Source organism: Saccostrea cucullata, unplaced genomic scaffold (genome assembly GCF_032062105.1).
Source record: "Saccostrea cucullata isolate Sc308-1 unplaced genomic scaffold, CSIRO_AGI_Scuc_v1 ctg141, whole genome shotgun sequence".
In the NCBI taxonomy this organism is placed as follows: domain Eukaryota; kingdom Metazoa; phylum Mollusca; class Bivalvia; order Ostreida; family Ostreidae; genus Saccostrea; species Saccostrea cuccullata.
Window position 1 is genome coordinate 542,408 of NW_026940735.1, and position 16,641 is coordinate 559,048.

The following is a 16,641-nucleotide window of genomic DNA, read 5'->3' on the forward strand; positions in this document are numbered from 1 at the left end:
CTAACCACTGCGCCATGTGCATCGTAAATTAACTTGCTCTTTTGTAAAACTGGGTTCACATCTCTCGCATAGAAAAATTTGATTTTAAGGGATTGCAAGAACACAAAAAGATGACGACTTTCCACTGAACACCCCCCTCCCCTTCATTTTTATACATCCATAAGTATTTTAAAACTCCCGCCAATACACATTATGCCACTTCCGGAGCTACAAACGTGTTTACATTGGAGATTTACCCCCCTTTGAGAAATGGCTGTATGTCACCTGAACTTTGCTGAAGAGATTCCAGAGAACGAGATTAACCACGTTGGTGTAACAAAATATTGGTAAGGTACTTAATTGATTTGTTATCACATCAGATTCGTTCGATCCTTTGATAAACAATATATGTCAAAAGCAAGCACATTTAAACAGAATCTCGAATTATCTCTAACAGTATATAACATTGCCATTTTATTAGCATTTTTATTTCTTTCTACGGTTTTTATTTTTTAATGTTAAGTCAATAAAACAATATGCGATGTTTTAAAAACTGTAAAGGTTTGTCATCATGAAATAAAAAATACTTGACATGACTATAATTGTTTTCTATCCTAACAGACTAAAATTTGATTTTAAGGGATGGCTAGTGGACAAGGCCCGAGTAATCGAGCACCGAGACCAGTCAGTGTTTCCAAGGATGAAGATTATGCCAGACGGCTACAGGAAGAAGAAAACGCAGCAGCTTTAGAGGTGTGTAGTGATGTATTTAATCTATTGACTCTGTAATCAGCATAAATATAAAAATGTTCCTGTAGTAACCTGTTATTAATATTTATACATCCTATTAATAAGATATATTACTGTTTTAAGCTCACACTCCCGCCAGATACAACACATTATAAAGAAATCAAAAATAACGTCCACTTCCGGAGCAAATAAAAAATACAAACGTGTTTACATGTTTGATAATAGAGAATATTTAGGTCATTCCCCCCTTTGATAATACTATATCAACAAGAAATGGCTGTATGTCAATTTCCTTTTAAGAAAAAATTAATCTCTGTGTGTGTATATTATTAAAGAGATTCCTGGATGACGTGTGTACACTTTGTAAACAATGTGTAACCACGTTGGTGCCTACCATTTTATATAACAAAATATTGGTACAAATACATTAATTGATTTGTTATCACAAAAACGGTTTTCAGTTTAGAATTTTCCGATCCTTTGATAAACAATATATGTCAAAAGCTATATATAGCAACATTTTTATTAATCAGAATTCATATTCATATATCTCTTAAGAAAAGAAAAGTATATAACATTGCCAATTTTATAACAGCTCCATCGCATTTTTATTTCTTGCGGACACAGGTTTTTATTTTTTAATGTTAAGTCAATAAAACAATATGCGATGGTAATGCGTCCGTCGTCCGTCCGTCTGTCTGTCTGTCTGTCTGTCTGTCTGTCCGTCTGTCTGTCTGTAAACAATTTTTCAAAATGCTACTCCTCCTACATGATTTCAATAAACTTGGCACACTGTAAAGGTGTTCGGTCATCATGAAATAAAAAAATACTTGACATGACTATAATTGTTTTCTATCCTAACAGACTATATGACATGTTAGAAATTGAAATTCTCAAAATACTACTCCTTCTACAGTTTTGGTCTAATTTCAAGATAACTTGGCACACAAGAGACTACACTAAGAATTCTGTTGCTGCGCCATGGCTAGTGGACAAGGCCTACAGAGTCTAATTTCAATATAACTTGGCACACGTAGACTACCAGATACATAATTCTGTGTACCGGTATTTAATTTCGATGAACGGTTTTGCCGTGGTTACTAAAAATAGACATTTCTGTTAAATACTCTCAAAATGCTTAACAGTTTTAGTCTGGTTATAATATAATGTGGCATGCAAGAAAACGAACATAAAGAGCAGCTTTATTTAGGTGTGTAGTACTTTTCTCTTCCTTTGCTATGTATTTAATCAACAGAGACTCTGTAATAAACACATAAATATAAAAATGTTCCTGTAGTAACCTGCTATTATTAATGAAGAGATGACCCTTATGCTGTTGTATTGTAATAGTATAAATATACACATTAAATTCACTTCAAAATGTTACAAGTAGAGAATTATTGCCTATGTTTTATGCAAGGTTTATATTGATACAAGTACAATAAAACTACCATTTGTAGCTATATAAATTATTAATTTTCTTTTAGGAGGATGAACAATTAGCCAGAAGAATGCACAGACACATAAACGTTATGCCTGGACCTGTGATGAGGCTGAGGGGGGAAGAGGCACACCCACCTCCAGCACCCCCTCTCAGATCCATGACCCCCATAACACAACTGTTCGCAGATTTAGTTGTCCATGCAAGCAGCAGGGGTGGTCAAAGACAGAATCAGACAAATGCTTTGTCTGTAAGTGTTCTTTCGTATAAACTAGACAGCCTCTCTTAAAATCATTTTATATGTTTGTGAACAATTTTAAAAATACCAAATTCATTGCTTTGATTATCAATTAAAATGTGGAATAGACAACATCTGGAACGGACAAGTTTAACTGTACATGATATTAGATATTAAAGTTCAAAGTTCAGATTTCTGGTGTCAATTACAAGGAGAGTGAAGAAGATGATTCAGACTCTGATACAGACACCACGGTAGAGGAAAACTCCCCTAATGCCTCCCCCGTAGTACCAGTCCCCCGGGGTCAGAGGGGGAGAGGAGGGAGGGGGACAACCACCGCCAGGAGATCTGTTCACGGCATGAGACCAACGGAAACTGACGTGGTGGTCACACCTGCCCCCTCTGTGACTCCCACTCGAAGAGGTAACTCAGGGGAAATGAAATTTTTTTGTAATTTTATATTCCATTCAATTTATACAGAGCTGATTTGTAGAGTTTGTAAAGTTAGAAAAAATATCCAGCAGTATTATTTTTAACAGTTTAGAAATTATAATATATTATATATTTCCAAAATAAAATTTTTCTAGATTATTTTTAAAAACAAACATTTTCACTCTTTTTCTGAAAACTATGCCATGTTTGTAAATCAACTAATGAACAAGACAAAAATAAAAATACCTTGAAATAAAGGGAATTAAACAAAACATGCATGTTATTTGTAAATCAGCCTATTGCCTTTGTTTCTGTACAATTAATTCTGAACATTTTACAAGCTGACATGGGAACATTTAATGAAATATCTAATCTCAGATATCCCAAATAGTCACATACTAGTACATATATTTTGCAATTGCTTTAACAAAGAGTTTAAACAGTTTAGGCAACAGAGACCATTAGGTGAAATAATTTTCCTATAATAACATTAAAGGGGGAACACGAGGGAGAAGCCGAGGCAGAGCCCCGAGGAGAGGGAGGGGTGCAGGCAGGATATCAGTGACGAGGAGACAGGATACCTCAGACACCCCCTCAGGTGCCCCACAGATAATGGAACCTAGTGGTAAGTAATGAGAGATCCTCAGACACCCCCTGAGGTGCCCCACAGACAATGGAACCTAGTAGTGAGTATTGAGATATTCACCTCAGGAGCCCCTCAGACAATTCCAATCAATGGAACCTAGTGGTAAGTATTGAGACATTCCCTACTACTTGTAAGTAGTAGGACATTGTGATTCTCTGCATGATGAGTTTAGTATCACTGACATGAACTAAATATGTTAGGGTAAACTTATAAAAAGTATTGATTTATCAATGTGTCAAATATTTACCAAGCTATTAAATGATTTCCAGGATAATGTGTCCCTGTATCAAATGACTTTATTTCCTACTTTAACAGCTTTTAAAGTTATTATTTACAGTTTTGATTCAAATATATATCTGCAATGTATATATTCTAAAATTATGAATTAAAATCAAAGCATTGTTCTTTGGCAATTTATTGAACTATCATTGAAAGTCCTAATAATATTTAATTAATATATTATCAAGATAAGAAAAACTTATAGTTCAATTTCCATGTACATGTATGTATATCAATAAAAAAGGTTTAATGTTTAGTCAATACATTATAAAAGTGAGAAAAACAATTGTTTCTTGCTATTAAGATCCATTATAAAAGTGTTTTATGTTTAGTAAATACATAATAAAAGATGAGAAAAACAAGCAGTTCTGTGTCTAGCTATGTATATCCCTTATAAAAGTGGTTTGTCTTTACAGCCCTGCCCCTGTCTATGGCCCTGAATCGCCCAGAGCTCCCCAGGGGAGAGACCGAGCCAGAGATAATGCTACTTAACGGAAGGCAGAGCAACGCCAATGCTGAGGATCGCTTTATACATATAATGGTAAGAAAATTCAGCAAGTTTCAGAGGAATTGAATTGTAATCTATATATTTTACCGAATTTGTTAAAAAAATGTATAGCTCAGTGGAACAATCAAAGATGGTGATGCATGAATCACAGATCCTGTAATTATTAGCTGAGTTTTGTAAGGATATTTACTTTATCTGTAGAGGGATCCAATGTTGTTGATTCTCTTCCTGATGGGACGCAGGCCAGAGTTACTTGTTCCTGATGATGTGGATCCTAATGATTATGAAGTATGTCATTTATCTATATCTTAATCTGTATCTTTGAAGCAAATACTAAGTTGTAAAAGGAATAATAATTTTAGCCTTCGTTTCTCATTTTCTTTTACCTTTTATTTTAAAAAATCATTTATATCTGTCAATCCATGTCACTATAATTGCTGGCAACATTTGAAAAAAAGTCAATTGTTAACAAAGAATCTATCATTCTTTTAGTCTCTATGGGAACTGGCTGAGAGAATTGGTGAAGTGAAGAATCGTGGGATGGAGGAGAAGGAAATTAAGGCGCTGCCTGTGAAGACGTACACCTCTAAAACACAGATCTACACCGAGGATCACGAAGGACCAGGGTGTAGAGTGTGTCTATCTTCATACAAAAGTGGGGATAAACTCTGTACTCTACCGTGTAAACATGACTACCATGCTGCTTGTGTCAAAGAATGGTTGAAGGTAATTATTTTGTTTAAAAAATATATATAGTTCGTTAATTTCATATGCAAAAAAGGGAAACCAAATTACCTGGAAAAATTTCCTATTTAGTGTGTCCACATGTTGTTTGCACATAATTGTGAGTGGGGTGGTCAGTAGATCAAGTGATGTCTGCTCAACAATTTGAACCCTCTGCTTGACGGGGTGTCCAGTCAACTCGTACACAAACCGTCTCGTACACAAACCGAGTCGTACACAAAAAGTCAACTCGTACACAAATCAGAAGTCAGCTCGTACACAAATCAAAAGTCAACTCGTACACAACGTTTTATTTACAATAGTTTGGAATCATCTTTATATAAATAATGTATAATCTAGAAAAATGAAATAAGGACAAGGAGAAGTGTTAAATTTTTAGATTTTTTCAGGAATACTTCAGTGGTTTCATAACATTTGAAATCGACCGTGGCTTCTCTTATTGGGAATACATGTGTATAAACAATTATTGTTAAACTAACACAAGCGCGGCGGTTTCGTTTGATTTGCGACAAACGCTAATTACAAAATGCTATGAAGTATGTTATTTATCTTCCCCATGGTGTGAGAGAAGTGTTTATCCTGCTGTAAAACTGTCTATAGTAAAAAAAAAAAAAAACCTTATTTTTTTAATTTGATAAGTTTTTTTTTTAAATTGTATGCAATGATATACCATAGTCATCTCTTACCTTTTATTTAAATCATATTTACTATCTACATTGAATAACGGTCACTTATGGTGCCGTAAAATTTTGAAAAAATTATTTCAAGATATATATATTTATATCCACACATTACTTGCATAAAAGCTGCAGACTAATTCTAAAATGTGAAATTCACATATAAAATTCACATATTATCTTGTGGTGATGTTTAAATCAAATTCAATTATATTGAATCAATCTGATTATGTTGTTTAACAAGATATTTTAATTTATAATTAAATTTACAGAATAAAAAAAAGGGCACCTGGGTTATGTATGTAAGTATATATTTAAACGAAAAATGTGAAGGAGTTGACGCCCAAGATTTACGCAACAAAAAACCTTATAGCCTAATAAGAAAAAAAACCAATCTGCGCATAAGATATAGGTAAAATCAGCGGCATAAAAAAGATTAACATGTACAATATATAAACCCTTTGTGTAATTTCATCCTCAATTTTTTAACAAGGAAAACTATACATTAAATCACATAGGGAAAAATTACAAATGACATTAGTTTGTGTACGAGTTGACTTTTGATTTGTGTATGAGTTGACTTTTGATTTGTGTACGATTTGACTTTTTGTGTACGACTCGGTTTGTGTACGAGACGGTTTGTGTATGAGTTGACTGTAAACCCTTGACGGAAATCGAATTTAGTGCATTGGCACCCCTTGTAGAGTGGATGAATCCTATACATTTTGAGGTCTCAAGGTCAAAGGTCAAACTACTGTAGATGTAGGAAGATCTCATTTTCTCAATATCCTGAGAAGCATTTCTAAAAAATGGATTATACAGTAAAATTCGGTTATAACGAAGTCACTGGGACCTATGAATTTACTTCGCTAAATCCGTAATTCGTTATATCCGCATATGAAAATCGTTAAATTTATACAGCTGGGGGTCCATGATAACTTCGCTATATCCGTGAATTCGCAATATCCGTGTTCATACTAACCAAGTTTTACTGTAGTTTTCATAATCAAAAATTGCCAACAACTGTACAATGTAATTGTATGAATTAAGAGTCCTTTCTTTACTATGACCTAACAAAAAAAAAAACTATACTGCTGACAAAGATATTACATCCAAAATGGATAAAACTATAATAAAAGTCAGAAATGACAGAACTATCCTTTTCCACCATAATCCAAATCAAAAAGGTTGAAACTGAAACTCTAATCATTATGATGAACCTGCATTCAAACAGATGTTGGAAATAATACAGTCATACAAAGCAAATGCAGGATGAACAACTAACCAATCTCATTGTACTTATAGTCTCAAAATAAGTGTTATTTAAAACATTTAAGGAATATCACTGTCTAGTTTGTATTGTATGCCAGGGCATCAACGATACTGGGAAACATTGGATAATTTGCTTAACGGGCGAAGCCCGTTATGCATAAATTATCCCATGTTTCCCACTATTCTTGATGTCCCTGGCATACTATTCTAACTAGACAGTGATTCCTATATTTCCATTTCACTGTGAAATAAAATTGTAGATTTAGACTTTAAAAAATGTAGACATAGATTTAAATTACACGAGGACTTCCATGCCAATTTCAATAGTCCTCGCCCACTGACGTCAAACACAACAGCAGCCGCACAAGATTTACATGCATATTTGGCCTCCTTAGCGTCAGACACAGAGACAGATGCGCTTGAGATTTGCATTCATATTAGGCCTCCTAAGCCCCTGACCTATCGACCTGCCTAATTTGCATTCCGGTATAGTTATCAAGAAATCAACTCCGCTAACTTTCAAAGAGTTATCACTGAGAAAAATAATTAGAAATGGAAATATTTATATTTATATTTCAGTATCAATGTAAATATAATTTCACATTGAATTCAATAGTCAATGAAAAGGATGATGCTATCCTTAAAATTATAGTTACTGGAATTTTGGCAGCAACACACCGTTTTGCCAAAAGGGGGAAGGGATATATTTTCTACTTGAGAGTTAAGAAATCAAATTTATTTGTGCAGACAGCCTAACTTTCACTCTTCTGGACTGTAAAATATCACTAATGTTTAAATCTTTTACAGAGAAATGCAAACTGTCCAATATGTCGACATGATATGAAACCGAGTTAAAAAGAGAAAACTTGGGTCATTCACAGCACAAAGGGAGGACTGCAGGATGTGATGGTGAATGTATACATTTTATGAAAGAAGCTTTAAGTGCTTAAACTTTTATAGTTTACAGAAAATTCTGTATTGAATCTTTTTGTAGATCCCCTTTTTTAAACGTTGTACAATTTTTTTTTCTCCAGATTTAATATTGATTTATTTAAAATATTGTCAAAAATAATGAAAGTAAATCAGACATCATGCGATTTTTGATCAACAAAATTTTAATGTATAAAACACTGTAGTCATTATTTCCTTCAAAAATGTCCACTTTGCCAACATTCCAAACGAATACCTATTTCCACCACGCCAATGTTCAATATTTTTCATCCCTATCAGAGTAAAACTTCATTCTCAAAATAACACATCTTAATAGCTTGCCCCTTAACAAACCATATATATTTATTATATGTTCATGATTTTATTAAGATATATAAGTTAGTCATAAAGCCTTGTTCCCATCTGTCATAATGGATTTAAAAAAAAAATAAGGGCCACATGAAATTAAATTTATCATTCTTGGGCCAATATGTATTTGTTTTGAGGTAGTCCCATTGCAATTTTTTTTAAGTTTCAATCCAATCGATATTAGTAATGTGGAGCAAAGTGGAGGCAATGTCACCCAAAACCTGTCTGAAGATCTTAAATCTGGGTCATCTATCTGTCCATCTCCCTGCATTCCCTCTGCTTCTTGCACATACCCACAGAGAAACTGCAACTTTTACTGTTTCTAACTTGCATTCTTTCTTCAAAAGTCACAAACACATTATTTTCTTGTGAATTAAACTTTTAATGTTTTTCCCGTTGAACTCTTTAGGCACCCAGATCCCTATATACCAAAACTTTATGAAGTTCAGATGAATTTCAGAACTTGCTGATAAGGTTTTTTGACTTTCAGTCAAACAAAAAGTCATGCATTCGTAGCACATATAAACCATGTTGCATACTCATTCTTTTGGTTATGGTTGCTATGGCAAGTGTCCAAGGTAAACTTATGATGCACTTTTGGTGTACAATCAGTCAATCACAACGTGGCTAATCCAGCCATGTTCCCATTACCAGTAACTGCTTCTCAATGGTCAGTCTCCACCAACTGTTGTATCTGCAGTAATCCTTCCTCAGTAGTCACTCTGTTTAGTTGCCTGTTTCCTCTTTCTCAGTAGTCATTGTTAAATCACCTTTCTCTTATTCCTTACCATTGTTCAATCACCTGTCCCTTTCCCCCAATTGCTAGTCTTGGTGGGAAAGCCTTCCTTCCCCCTATTTTTTTAAATAAAAGATTGGCCTGAGAACCAGAGAATTAATTTGATGTGACTTTATTAATTTCTTTCTTTCAAAAATTCAAAAATCATTTATTTTAGCTCTACTAATCTGAAACATAATGTTGTGATGGTCTTTTGAAATGCTTTCCATAAAGCAATTTTGATACATGGGCATTGATTTCTACATATTAATGTATAATTTAAGAAAACAACAAGATACAATGTACTTATTTCCTTAAATGTAAGCAAATGAGTGTTATCAAGGTTTCTCTTGCTCTATTATACATAAAAACTAGTAGAGCTACAGTCTTTTCAGAGATTTCTGGTTATGTTGGTGTCACTACCTCCATTCTTAGAGAGTGAATGCAACATATTCTTAGTATCAGGTCTGAGAAATTTATTCAGATATCTATGGGATTTTGTTCGTAAAATATTAATGATATATATGGAGATGATTTTGTACAAACACAGGGAGTTTTACCGCGTAATAAAAATGTACACTTGTTTGTTTTCATAGGTACTAGGTAGTTTTTTTTTGTATAACTTTTCACTTTAATTCAAATCAATGGTCAACTTCTGATGTTCAAATATTACATTTAGTATTGGAAACTGACAAACGTCTCGATTATTATTGACCAGCTTTCATTCTTAGCTGTACACGTATAGTGTATACACTATGTTTATAGCTATACAGTCATGTATAATTTTGGTCGACATGTATAATTTTGGTGTTGCTGTCTTGGACGGTTTAACCAATATAGCTCTCTAAATAAATAAGAACTTGAAGACTCACAGTGCATTATCTAGTCATTGAATGGTATATTGGTCTGATATGAAAATAGTTCAAGATAGTACAGATATCTTCATTTTATTAGAGGAAAATCATTGAGCTTTGAAACTATAATGATAGAGTTTTTGCTTCGTGACAATATTTCTGTGATATATTGTTGACTTTTACAAGGTTGAAAGTAGGACTTCTTTGGCAGATTGTGTATGATACGATAACAATTTTAATAACGTCTTCTGAGCACTTGCATAGTATTTTGTGCATATTTTCACATGGGTTATTTACAAATTCCTGTTTTGCAAATATAATTATATTATTACTTGTATGTTTCATGTATTTTGTTTATTGATTTGCATCTTTTAATACGAAAAAAAAAAACTCAGTTTAAATGAAAGAAATGTTTATTTATTTAAAGTTGATTTTTTCTTAAAATTTTTATATTTACAATCGTATCTCAGTTTTACATCCGTCCTGTATGGTTATATTTAATTTAGATTCCGTTTTTACGTCATACTTTTGTGTGGATTCATTTTCAATTGATGATTCATTTAGTGTGTACATATGTATAGACACACATGTTTTAAAATATCTTTTACTATTTAATATATATCATTGTTTGCTAGTTTTTGATTTTTTTTCTGTATTGATCTTTGCACAATAAAATCAGTATTTTTCTGCTCGATTTGTTGTAAATGGTAAATGTCTGTTGATAGTGACTGAAAGGCGTAGTATTTCTTTCTGTCCTTTATTTTGAGTTCAGTGAAAACAAATGATGCCCATTGGTGCATTAAACACAGATTAAATATCAGATTTAAATTAAATGTCTGTTCTTTTGTTTTAATAACTGCTCTGAAGCATTACATACTCGGCCTTTGGATAACGAATTTAACAGTTATATAATCTGTTAACTGTAAATAAAGTCATTAAACAAACTTAATCAAAAGGCAGTGCAACGCTAAATAATCTGTTAACATAGTGAAACAAAAATAAACTTGATCAAATCAGGTAACGATCAATATTCCAAAGTACAAAATCATTCAACAAAGTCAACGCACAAGTAGACAGAAGAAATACCGGGTACATGTATCGGTATTCAGCATCATGTGTTGAGTTAGAAAACATATTTCTTCCAACAAAAAAATCCATCAATGACATATCAGCAATTAATTAATTCTATCAAATATATTAAACAGTGTACTAATTATCATTGTTCGTCATTTCCATGTGGGTTTTCTGGATTTTGCCGTTTTCGCGCGGTCTGCGATATTTTTAAAGAACTTGGGCGGCCTGGTAGGAGGAAGGATGTTGATAAGTTCTAGTTCTTCAGACTGGCGGTGTTTGTCAGCTGGCGGCGTGTGGTTGTCAGAAAATCCAGAATCTAAACAAAAAAAAGGAAACTTATTAACAATCAAGCTGTATTGTAAAAAATGGAGGGAGCTTTTAAAAATGTCCCATTAACCACTGTCTCCAATATGAAGGTGGAAGATTACGATAAACTACACACATTTACTTGAATTGACACTGTTACAAAAGTTTACAAATGAAATGGATTAGTTTTGTTCTATTCACTGACCATCAGATCCTACTCTGTTACATTTAGTGTCCACTTTATCCGTCTTTGTGTTGGTCGTAGGTTCGACTTCTGGTGGTTGCCCCGTCTTTGGTTCGGAGACTATCCACGTGTGTTCCGACTCCATGAATTCTCTCCCGCCTTTTTGGGAACTAGTTTCACTTTTTACATCTGTTTAAAATTAGATGACTTATAGGATGTTGGAAATGTTAAAGAACATGACTCTAAGTAATTATTAATATGGTAATGGTTAATTTTTTAAAACTAAAATTCTTTGAAGTAAAGTTTTAAAAAGTGAAATCATTACCGTTTTCTTTCACAGAATCCTTTACAACCGTTGTTTCTCTAGCCTTTTCTTTATATACGATATCCACTTGCGAACGAGAAGGTGTTTTTCGTTTCTTCACCAGACCTGCTAATTGGTTTAGGGACATCATAGAAACCGTTCTTTTTTGAGAGGAATCAACAAGAACAACACCATATGGCGTTTTTAACTTCTTCACAATCACCTTCTTGGGCTTTTTCTTCTTCTTTGTAATAGAGGGAGGATTACTCCTGAGCGAATCGACAAATGATCTCTCATCCACAGGTTTGGGGTTTGGCATATGCTTTTCCGTGATTCTCCATGTTTTAGTTTTTTCTTTGAAAATCATTTTCGACTTTGCTCGCGCCATGACTCTCTCTTTTGGCGAAAGTGTCTTGTGGCTTACTTTGGTGATTCGCGATTGGGTGTCTTTCCTTTGAGACACACGAGACTTCAAAACACGAGACTTTGTCTCATCGTTGCGAAATGTACTGTGTTGAGATTTGGCACGTTCATTGTAGATAGACATTGCAGTTCTAGATCTCGTTGGTTTCATGTAATTTGGCGTTTCCTTGAGGGGCGTTTCTTTTATCGCCGTTAATTCTCTTGCCATACTTCTCTCCGTGAGTGATCTAGCTTTGGCATAAATGTTCGAGTCTGATTTAAACCGGTTACCTGCAGCGGTAAGACTTCGATTGAGATTCGTTCCAGATCTAGTGTAAATGCTGTCTTTGTCATACATGGATCCAAATCCAGATGACGAATCGTCTGGCAATGTTTTTAGCGTTGTGTAGCTCCTGGTGCTTAAAGAACCAAATCTGGACATGGATGGATAGCCTCTTTCAGAGGAAAAGCCCTTCTTTTCAGCGCGTTTCCCAGTCCGCCACGGCATGTGTTCAGTACGTGGTCTTGAAAATGGTAAACCTTTTTGAATCTTGTCTTTATTTCTATGGGTCTCAACTTGAAAGGATTTTTCACCCATGGGGTTCCTAATTTCATCTTCCAAATTACCATCTTGTATAATGTAGGAACCTTCAATAAAATCAGTCTGATTGAGATAAGCCAAATCAATATACTCACGAAATTGATATGAATACAGACTAGAACAAATTTATTATAAAAAAAACTAATACACTAATAACCGGTTTTCCTTCCCTGTCTATGAAGTCATTTAACACATTTTTCATACGTACTCGAATCTGGACCTTTCTGTTTCTTCTGAAACACTTTTGTTGTTTTTGACGGTGACTGTTCTGGATAACTTGATTTGGTACAATCCAGATTCATTGAAGTTTCATTTAAAGGAACATCGTCTGCATAGAAATCTGGAAAAAAAACATCAAATGTATTTGCAAAATTAAATACAGTTATACATAGTTCGAAATCATCTGTAATAAAATGTCCCTTACCGTCTTCATTGCTTTTGATTTTCCACACCCTCATTCGTCGATCTATCACCTCTTTCTTGGCTCGCTTTATTTTGTGATGACGAATACACAAGAGGATGACGATAACGACGATGACAATGAAGAGAACACCTCCGACGATTCCTCCGATAATTCCTGCGACATCGACATTATCGACAGTGGCGGTGAGAGCTGGAATGTTGGAAAGCGTGGATGTCAGGTTAGTGGTGGTGGTTTGGGTGGTGGTGGTAGTTATGGTGGTGGTGGTGGTAGGAGTGGTAGTGGTGGTGGTGGTGGTAGTGGTTGTTGTAGTGGTAGTAGTTGTAATCTCTGAAATCAAAATAGGAGGTCCGGAAAAGGGCGCGCAACCATCTTGAAATTTTTACCTCTTTTTTTAAATTTGATTTTAAAGAGCAAGTATTTGTTCCAAGTCCAACCTTTGAAAATTCAAATATACATTTTTTCTAACTGCTTTTAACTCACGTTTTTGTTCTGACAAAAGTTGTATGATTAAAATTACAATGCAGTCATTTTTGAAGACTTTTGTAGAAGGTCAAAATTCTTCAAAATAAGGGGTATTCTATTTCAAAATTCAGTAAAGCTCGAAGCACAGTGTTTTAAAAATTCAAGATGTTGCCTTACAGAATGTTAGCAAGGAAAAATGAATGTAAATTTTTTTCTGGTGTTAAGCGACCTCCTACTTGACTTCAAAAAGCTACCATTTTGCAAAAACACCAAAACCAAAACACACACACCCACACTTACACACACAGTGAAATAAAAGTGTCACATACACGTACAGATCAATGTTTGTGCTTTAGTGCCAGAAAAATCTGCAGAACATACTGAGAAATTAAAGTTCAGTAAAATCTTTTGGAAAAAAATAAAAGTAAAGGATTTTTTCTACCAAAGTTTGTTTTAAAAATAACTATCAACTAAAAACATAAATATTTGTTGCATTGGTAAAAAGCATTCCCTTCTCCAGACTGGTGTCATAATGATAACTACATCCGAAGACTATACATTGCATACAAATCAATGTTTGTGTGATTATTATATTTGTATATCTGCTAAATACTTACCACAAGTAGCTGTACAATGATTACCAAAAGTCGAATTAATCTTCAAAACACAACAAAATAAGTATTTCACTTTTTCAGAAACTTTAAAAAATATTCTTACTGTTTGCCACAAGGGTAAATATCCCTCCGCTGGTTGGTCGAGATGTTGGGCTCTGATTGGCTATACAGGATTTAGGATTTATAGTGGCGCTCACCTGAGTCCCAGAAATGGCTGCTGCCTAAATCATAAAAAACATCTTAAAATTTCCAGATACCAAAATATAAAGCTGTTAAATAATAGAAAGACAGCATGAATATACTAAGTGGATAAGCGAAGGGTTTCGAGTTCTTTATTTCAATTAAAAGAAATCCCACAGTAAAGAAATCACATTTGGAAAGAAGTGGAGAAAAACCAGTAAAAGACCACAAAATAATTGTGTTCAAACAAGGATGATAGACATGCTTGAATTGGCTTACAATGCAGGTGAATCTGAACGTGTTGACATCATCCACTGTACTGTCATAGTTGTACACAGTGGTATAGTATGTGGAACCTGATTCGACAGTGGCTACTGATCCTAATACACCTCCACCTAAGACAGGAGAAAAGTTATTTCTTACAGATTTATATACTAAATGATGTACAGACACTTATTTTTATTTCAACATAGGAGAAAAGTTATTTCTTACAGATTTATATACTAAATGATGTACAGGCACTTATTTTTATTTCAACAATCGAAGCTGAATTGAAAAAGGTGTTAAATAGTCAAGTTCAAGTACAGATGTAAAGTTAGAAATGTCGCCTCGGTTGAAATTGTATGTAACCGAATCAAGTAAGAGGAGATAAATGTTGAAAATCCAAAATTACTGGAATACATCATGTTGTCGCTACAGACGGTGTAGTCAAAGGTAAGCGTCTGTCTGTCCGTGCAGATGGTCAGCAAGCTCTCTGTGGCCCCCGTCCCACACTTATCCGATACACCGTCGTTGTACTTATAGTGGAAGTTAGCGAACATCACCTCTCCAATATTGGTTTTGGCGTTTGCCTCTTGTCCTGAAACCATTGCCAAAAGTGTTTTAAATCGGTCGAACTTTCAGGCATTTCAATTTTGGATGCCAGATAAATGCATGTTTCTTTGAAGTCGTTAATATTCTATTTCTGTATCATTCTTGACATACCATTCTGGACCATTACATTAAACTCGGCTGCTGACGGCGCACTGCTGCAGACGTTACTGGAAGTGACGGTTGTTCCTGTTGGGTACGCCACTATTCTCTCATTCTTTAGCAAACTCTCTACAGCTAAAATTGATACTTGGAAAATTAATCATAGTTCTTTACATGTACGGCATAACAGCTCAAGTAGTTTTCTAGAAGCTACTTACGAGTATTTTGATAATAGTAATAGGAATATGTATTCACCGAGGTAAATACAAAACAGGTGTATGCATAGTGTGCTGTCCCGCCAGTATTCAGAGTAATCGTCATATTAGTTCTGAAATTTAAAAAAAAAGCATATTATAGTAGAATGGCAAATCCCCTATGTATTGTTGATTTTGACACATAAGTTGTATATAGTCATCTAAGTTACTTGGCAACATATTGGGTCCCAGTATTGGAGAAGCACTCCCAGCCGCTCCCAACGATTGACGTCCGATCAAACGTAAAACCGGAAAGGTAAAGAGATGAACCGGAAAATACCATGCTGCCATAGTTACTGCTATGCCATGTTCCACTGACTGGAAAAGTACATGCACTGCCTCCTGGAAGATAAAATTTTCTTAATTTCTAGACAAAACTGAATTCAATTACATGTCTAGTATAAATATTAAAAAATGAAAAAAAATATTTTTTTCTTTGATTTTTTTTTTAAATGAAAAAAAATACCATTATCGATGAATAAAACGACTAAAGCAACTGATAAAAAGAAAGTCCTCATCCTATTCCTTTACATTGGAACCACATTCTTCATTATGCCCAATCTTCTGTATTTCAAAGTGGTTACTAATTTGACACAGTTCTTCGTTGCAAATTAAAGTAAAGGACCTGGTGATGCGCTTCATTTATTGCGAAAGGAATCATGAATACACAGAAACAAAAATCCGATATTTAACAGAACTTTTGTTTCAACACGAAAAGATCATTTTGCAAAATCTACAGAGAATTTAAAATGTCAACCCTTGAAGATTTTGTAAAAAACGTTAAGTATCGATTTCATCGCGCAGGTAATTATTTTCATTTAGATCATTTCATAATGAAAAGCATTTGTATGGCAAGCCCTTTTACTATTTATTCGTAAAATAAATTTTTCTTTCAAAATGAGAGATATCTCTCTAGCATAGAGAGATATCTCTTTAGCTTAAGGAGATATCTCTTTAGCTTATAGAGATA

The 16,641-nt window shown here is 34.1% G+C and overlaps 2 protein-coding genes across 4 annotated transcripts; one reads left to right on the forward strand and one right to left on the reverse strand.

Annotated features, from left to right (window-relative positions):
* Positions 1 to 621: 621 nt before the first annotated feature.
* Positions 622 to 9,279, forward strand: LOC134256138 (uncharacterized). Of its 3 annotated transcripts, XR_009989668.1 has the most exons (10): positions 622 to 732; positions 2,217 to 2,420; positions 2,621 to 2,831; positions 3,337 to 3,438; positions 3,500 to 3,526; positions 4,182 to 4,306; positions 4,475 to 4,561; positions 4,766 to 4,999; positions 7,774 to 8,448; positions 8,497 to 9,279. XR_009989668.1 is itself a non-coding variant. In XM_062738747.1 (9 exons), exons 1-9 carry the CDS (start codon positions 622 to 624, stop codon positions 7,819 to 7,821), a joined length of 1,149 nt encoding a protein of 382 aa, XP_062594731.1. In that variant the 3' UTR covers positions 7,822 to 9,279. The 3 variants fall into 3 exon arrangements, 2 of the variants coding, with proteins under 2 accessions (XP_062594731.1, XP_062594730.1); XM_062738747.1 differs by having other exon boundaries at positions 7,774 to 9,279; XM_062738746.1 differs by lacking the exon at positions 3,500 to 3,526 and having other exon boundaries at positions 3,337 to 3,465; positions 7,774 to 9,279.
* Positions 9,280 to 11,038: 1,759 nt separating this feature from the next.
* LOC134256084 (uncharacterized) lies at positions 11,039 to 16,474 on the reverse strand. Its single transcript, XM_062738686.1, has 12 exons — positions 16,138 to 16,474; positions 15,842 to 16,013; positions 15,636 to 15,745; positions 15,430 to 15,552; positions 15,119 to 15,304; positions 14,725 to 14,840; positions 14,369 to 14,486; positions 13,190 to 13,378; positions 12,974 to 13,105; positions 11,784 to 12,812; positions 11,480 to 11,647; positions 11,039 to 11,284 (listed from the first exon to the last, which is right to left on the reverse strand). The coding sequence occupies exons 1-12, from the start codon at positions 16,187 to 16,189 to the stop codon at positions 11,121 to 11,123; spliced, it is 2,559 nt and encodes an 852-aa protein (XP_062594670.1). The 5' UTR covers positions 16,190 to 16,474; the 3' UTR covers positions 11,039 to 11,120.
* Between the last annotated feature and the right edge of the window lie 167 nt (positions 16,475 to 16,641).

Excerpts from the sequence above, each read along its gene's own strand:
- LOC134256084 (XM_062738686.1), bottom strand. The coding sequence starts at position 16,189 with ATGAGGACTTTCTTTTTATCAGTTGCTTTAGTCGTTTTATTCATCGAT. Across the intron at positions 13,379-14,368 it reads ATTTACCCTTGTGGCAAACA|CTCTCACCGCCACTGTCGAT; the intron begins GTAAGAATATTT and ends CCAACATTCCAG. Across the intron at positions 12,813-12,973 it reads ACAGAAAGGTCCAGATTCGA|GTTCCTACATTATACAAGAT; the intron begins GTACGTATGAAA and ends ATTTTATTGAAG.
- LOC134256138 (XM_062738746.1), top strand. The coding sequence starts at position 622 with ATGGCTAGTGGACAAGGCCCGAGTAATCGAGCACCGAGACCAGTCAGT. Across the intron at positions 3,466-4,181 it reads ACAGATAATGGAACCTAGTG|CCCTGCCCCTGTCTATGGCC; the intron begins GTAAGTAATGAG and ends TTGTCTTTACAG. Across the intron at positions 4,307-4,474 it reads ATCGCTTTATACATATAATG|AGGGATCCAATGTTGTTGAT; the intron begins GTAAGAAAATTC and ends CTTTATCTGTAG.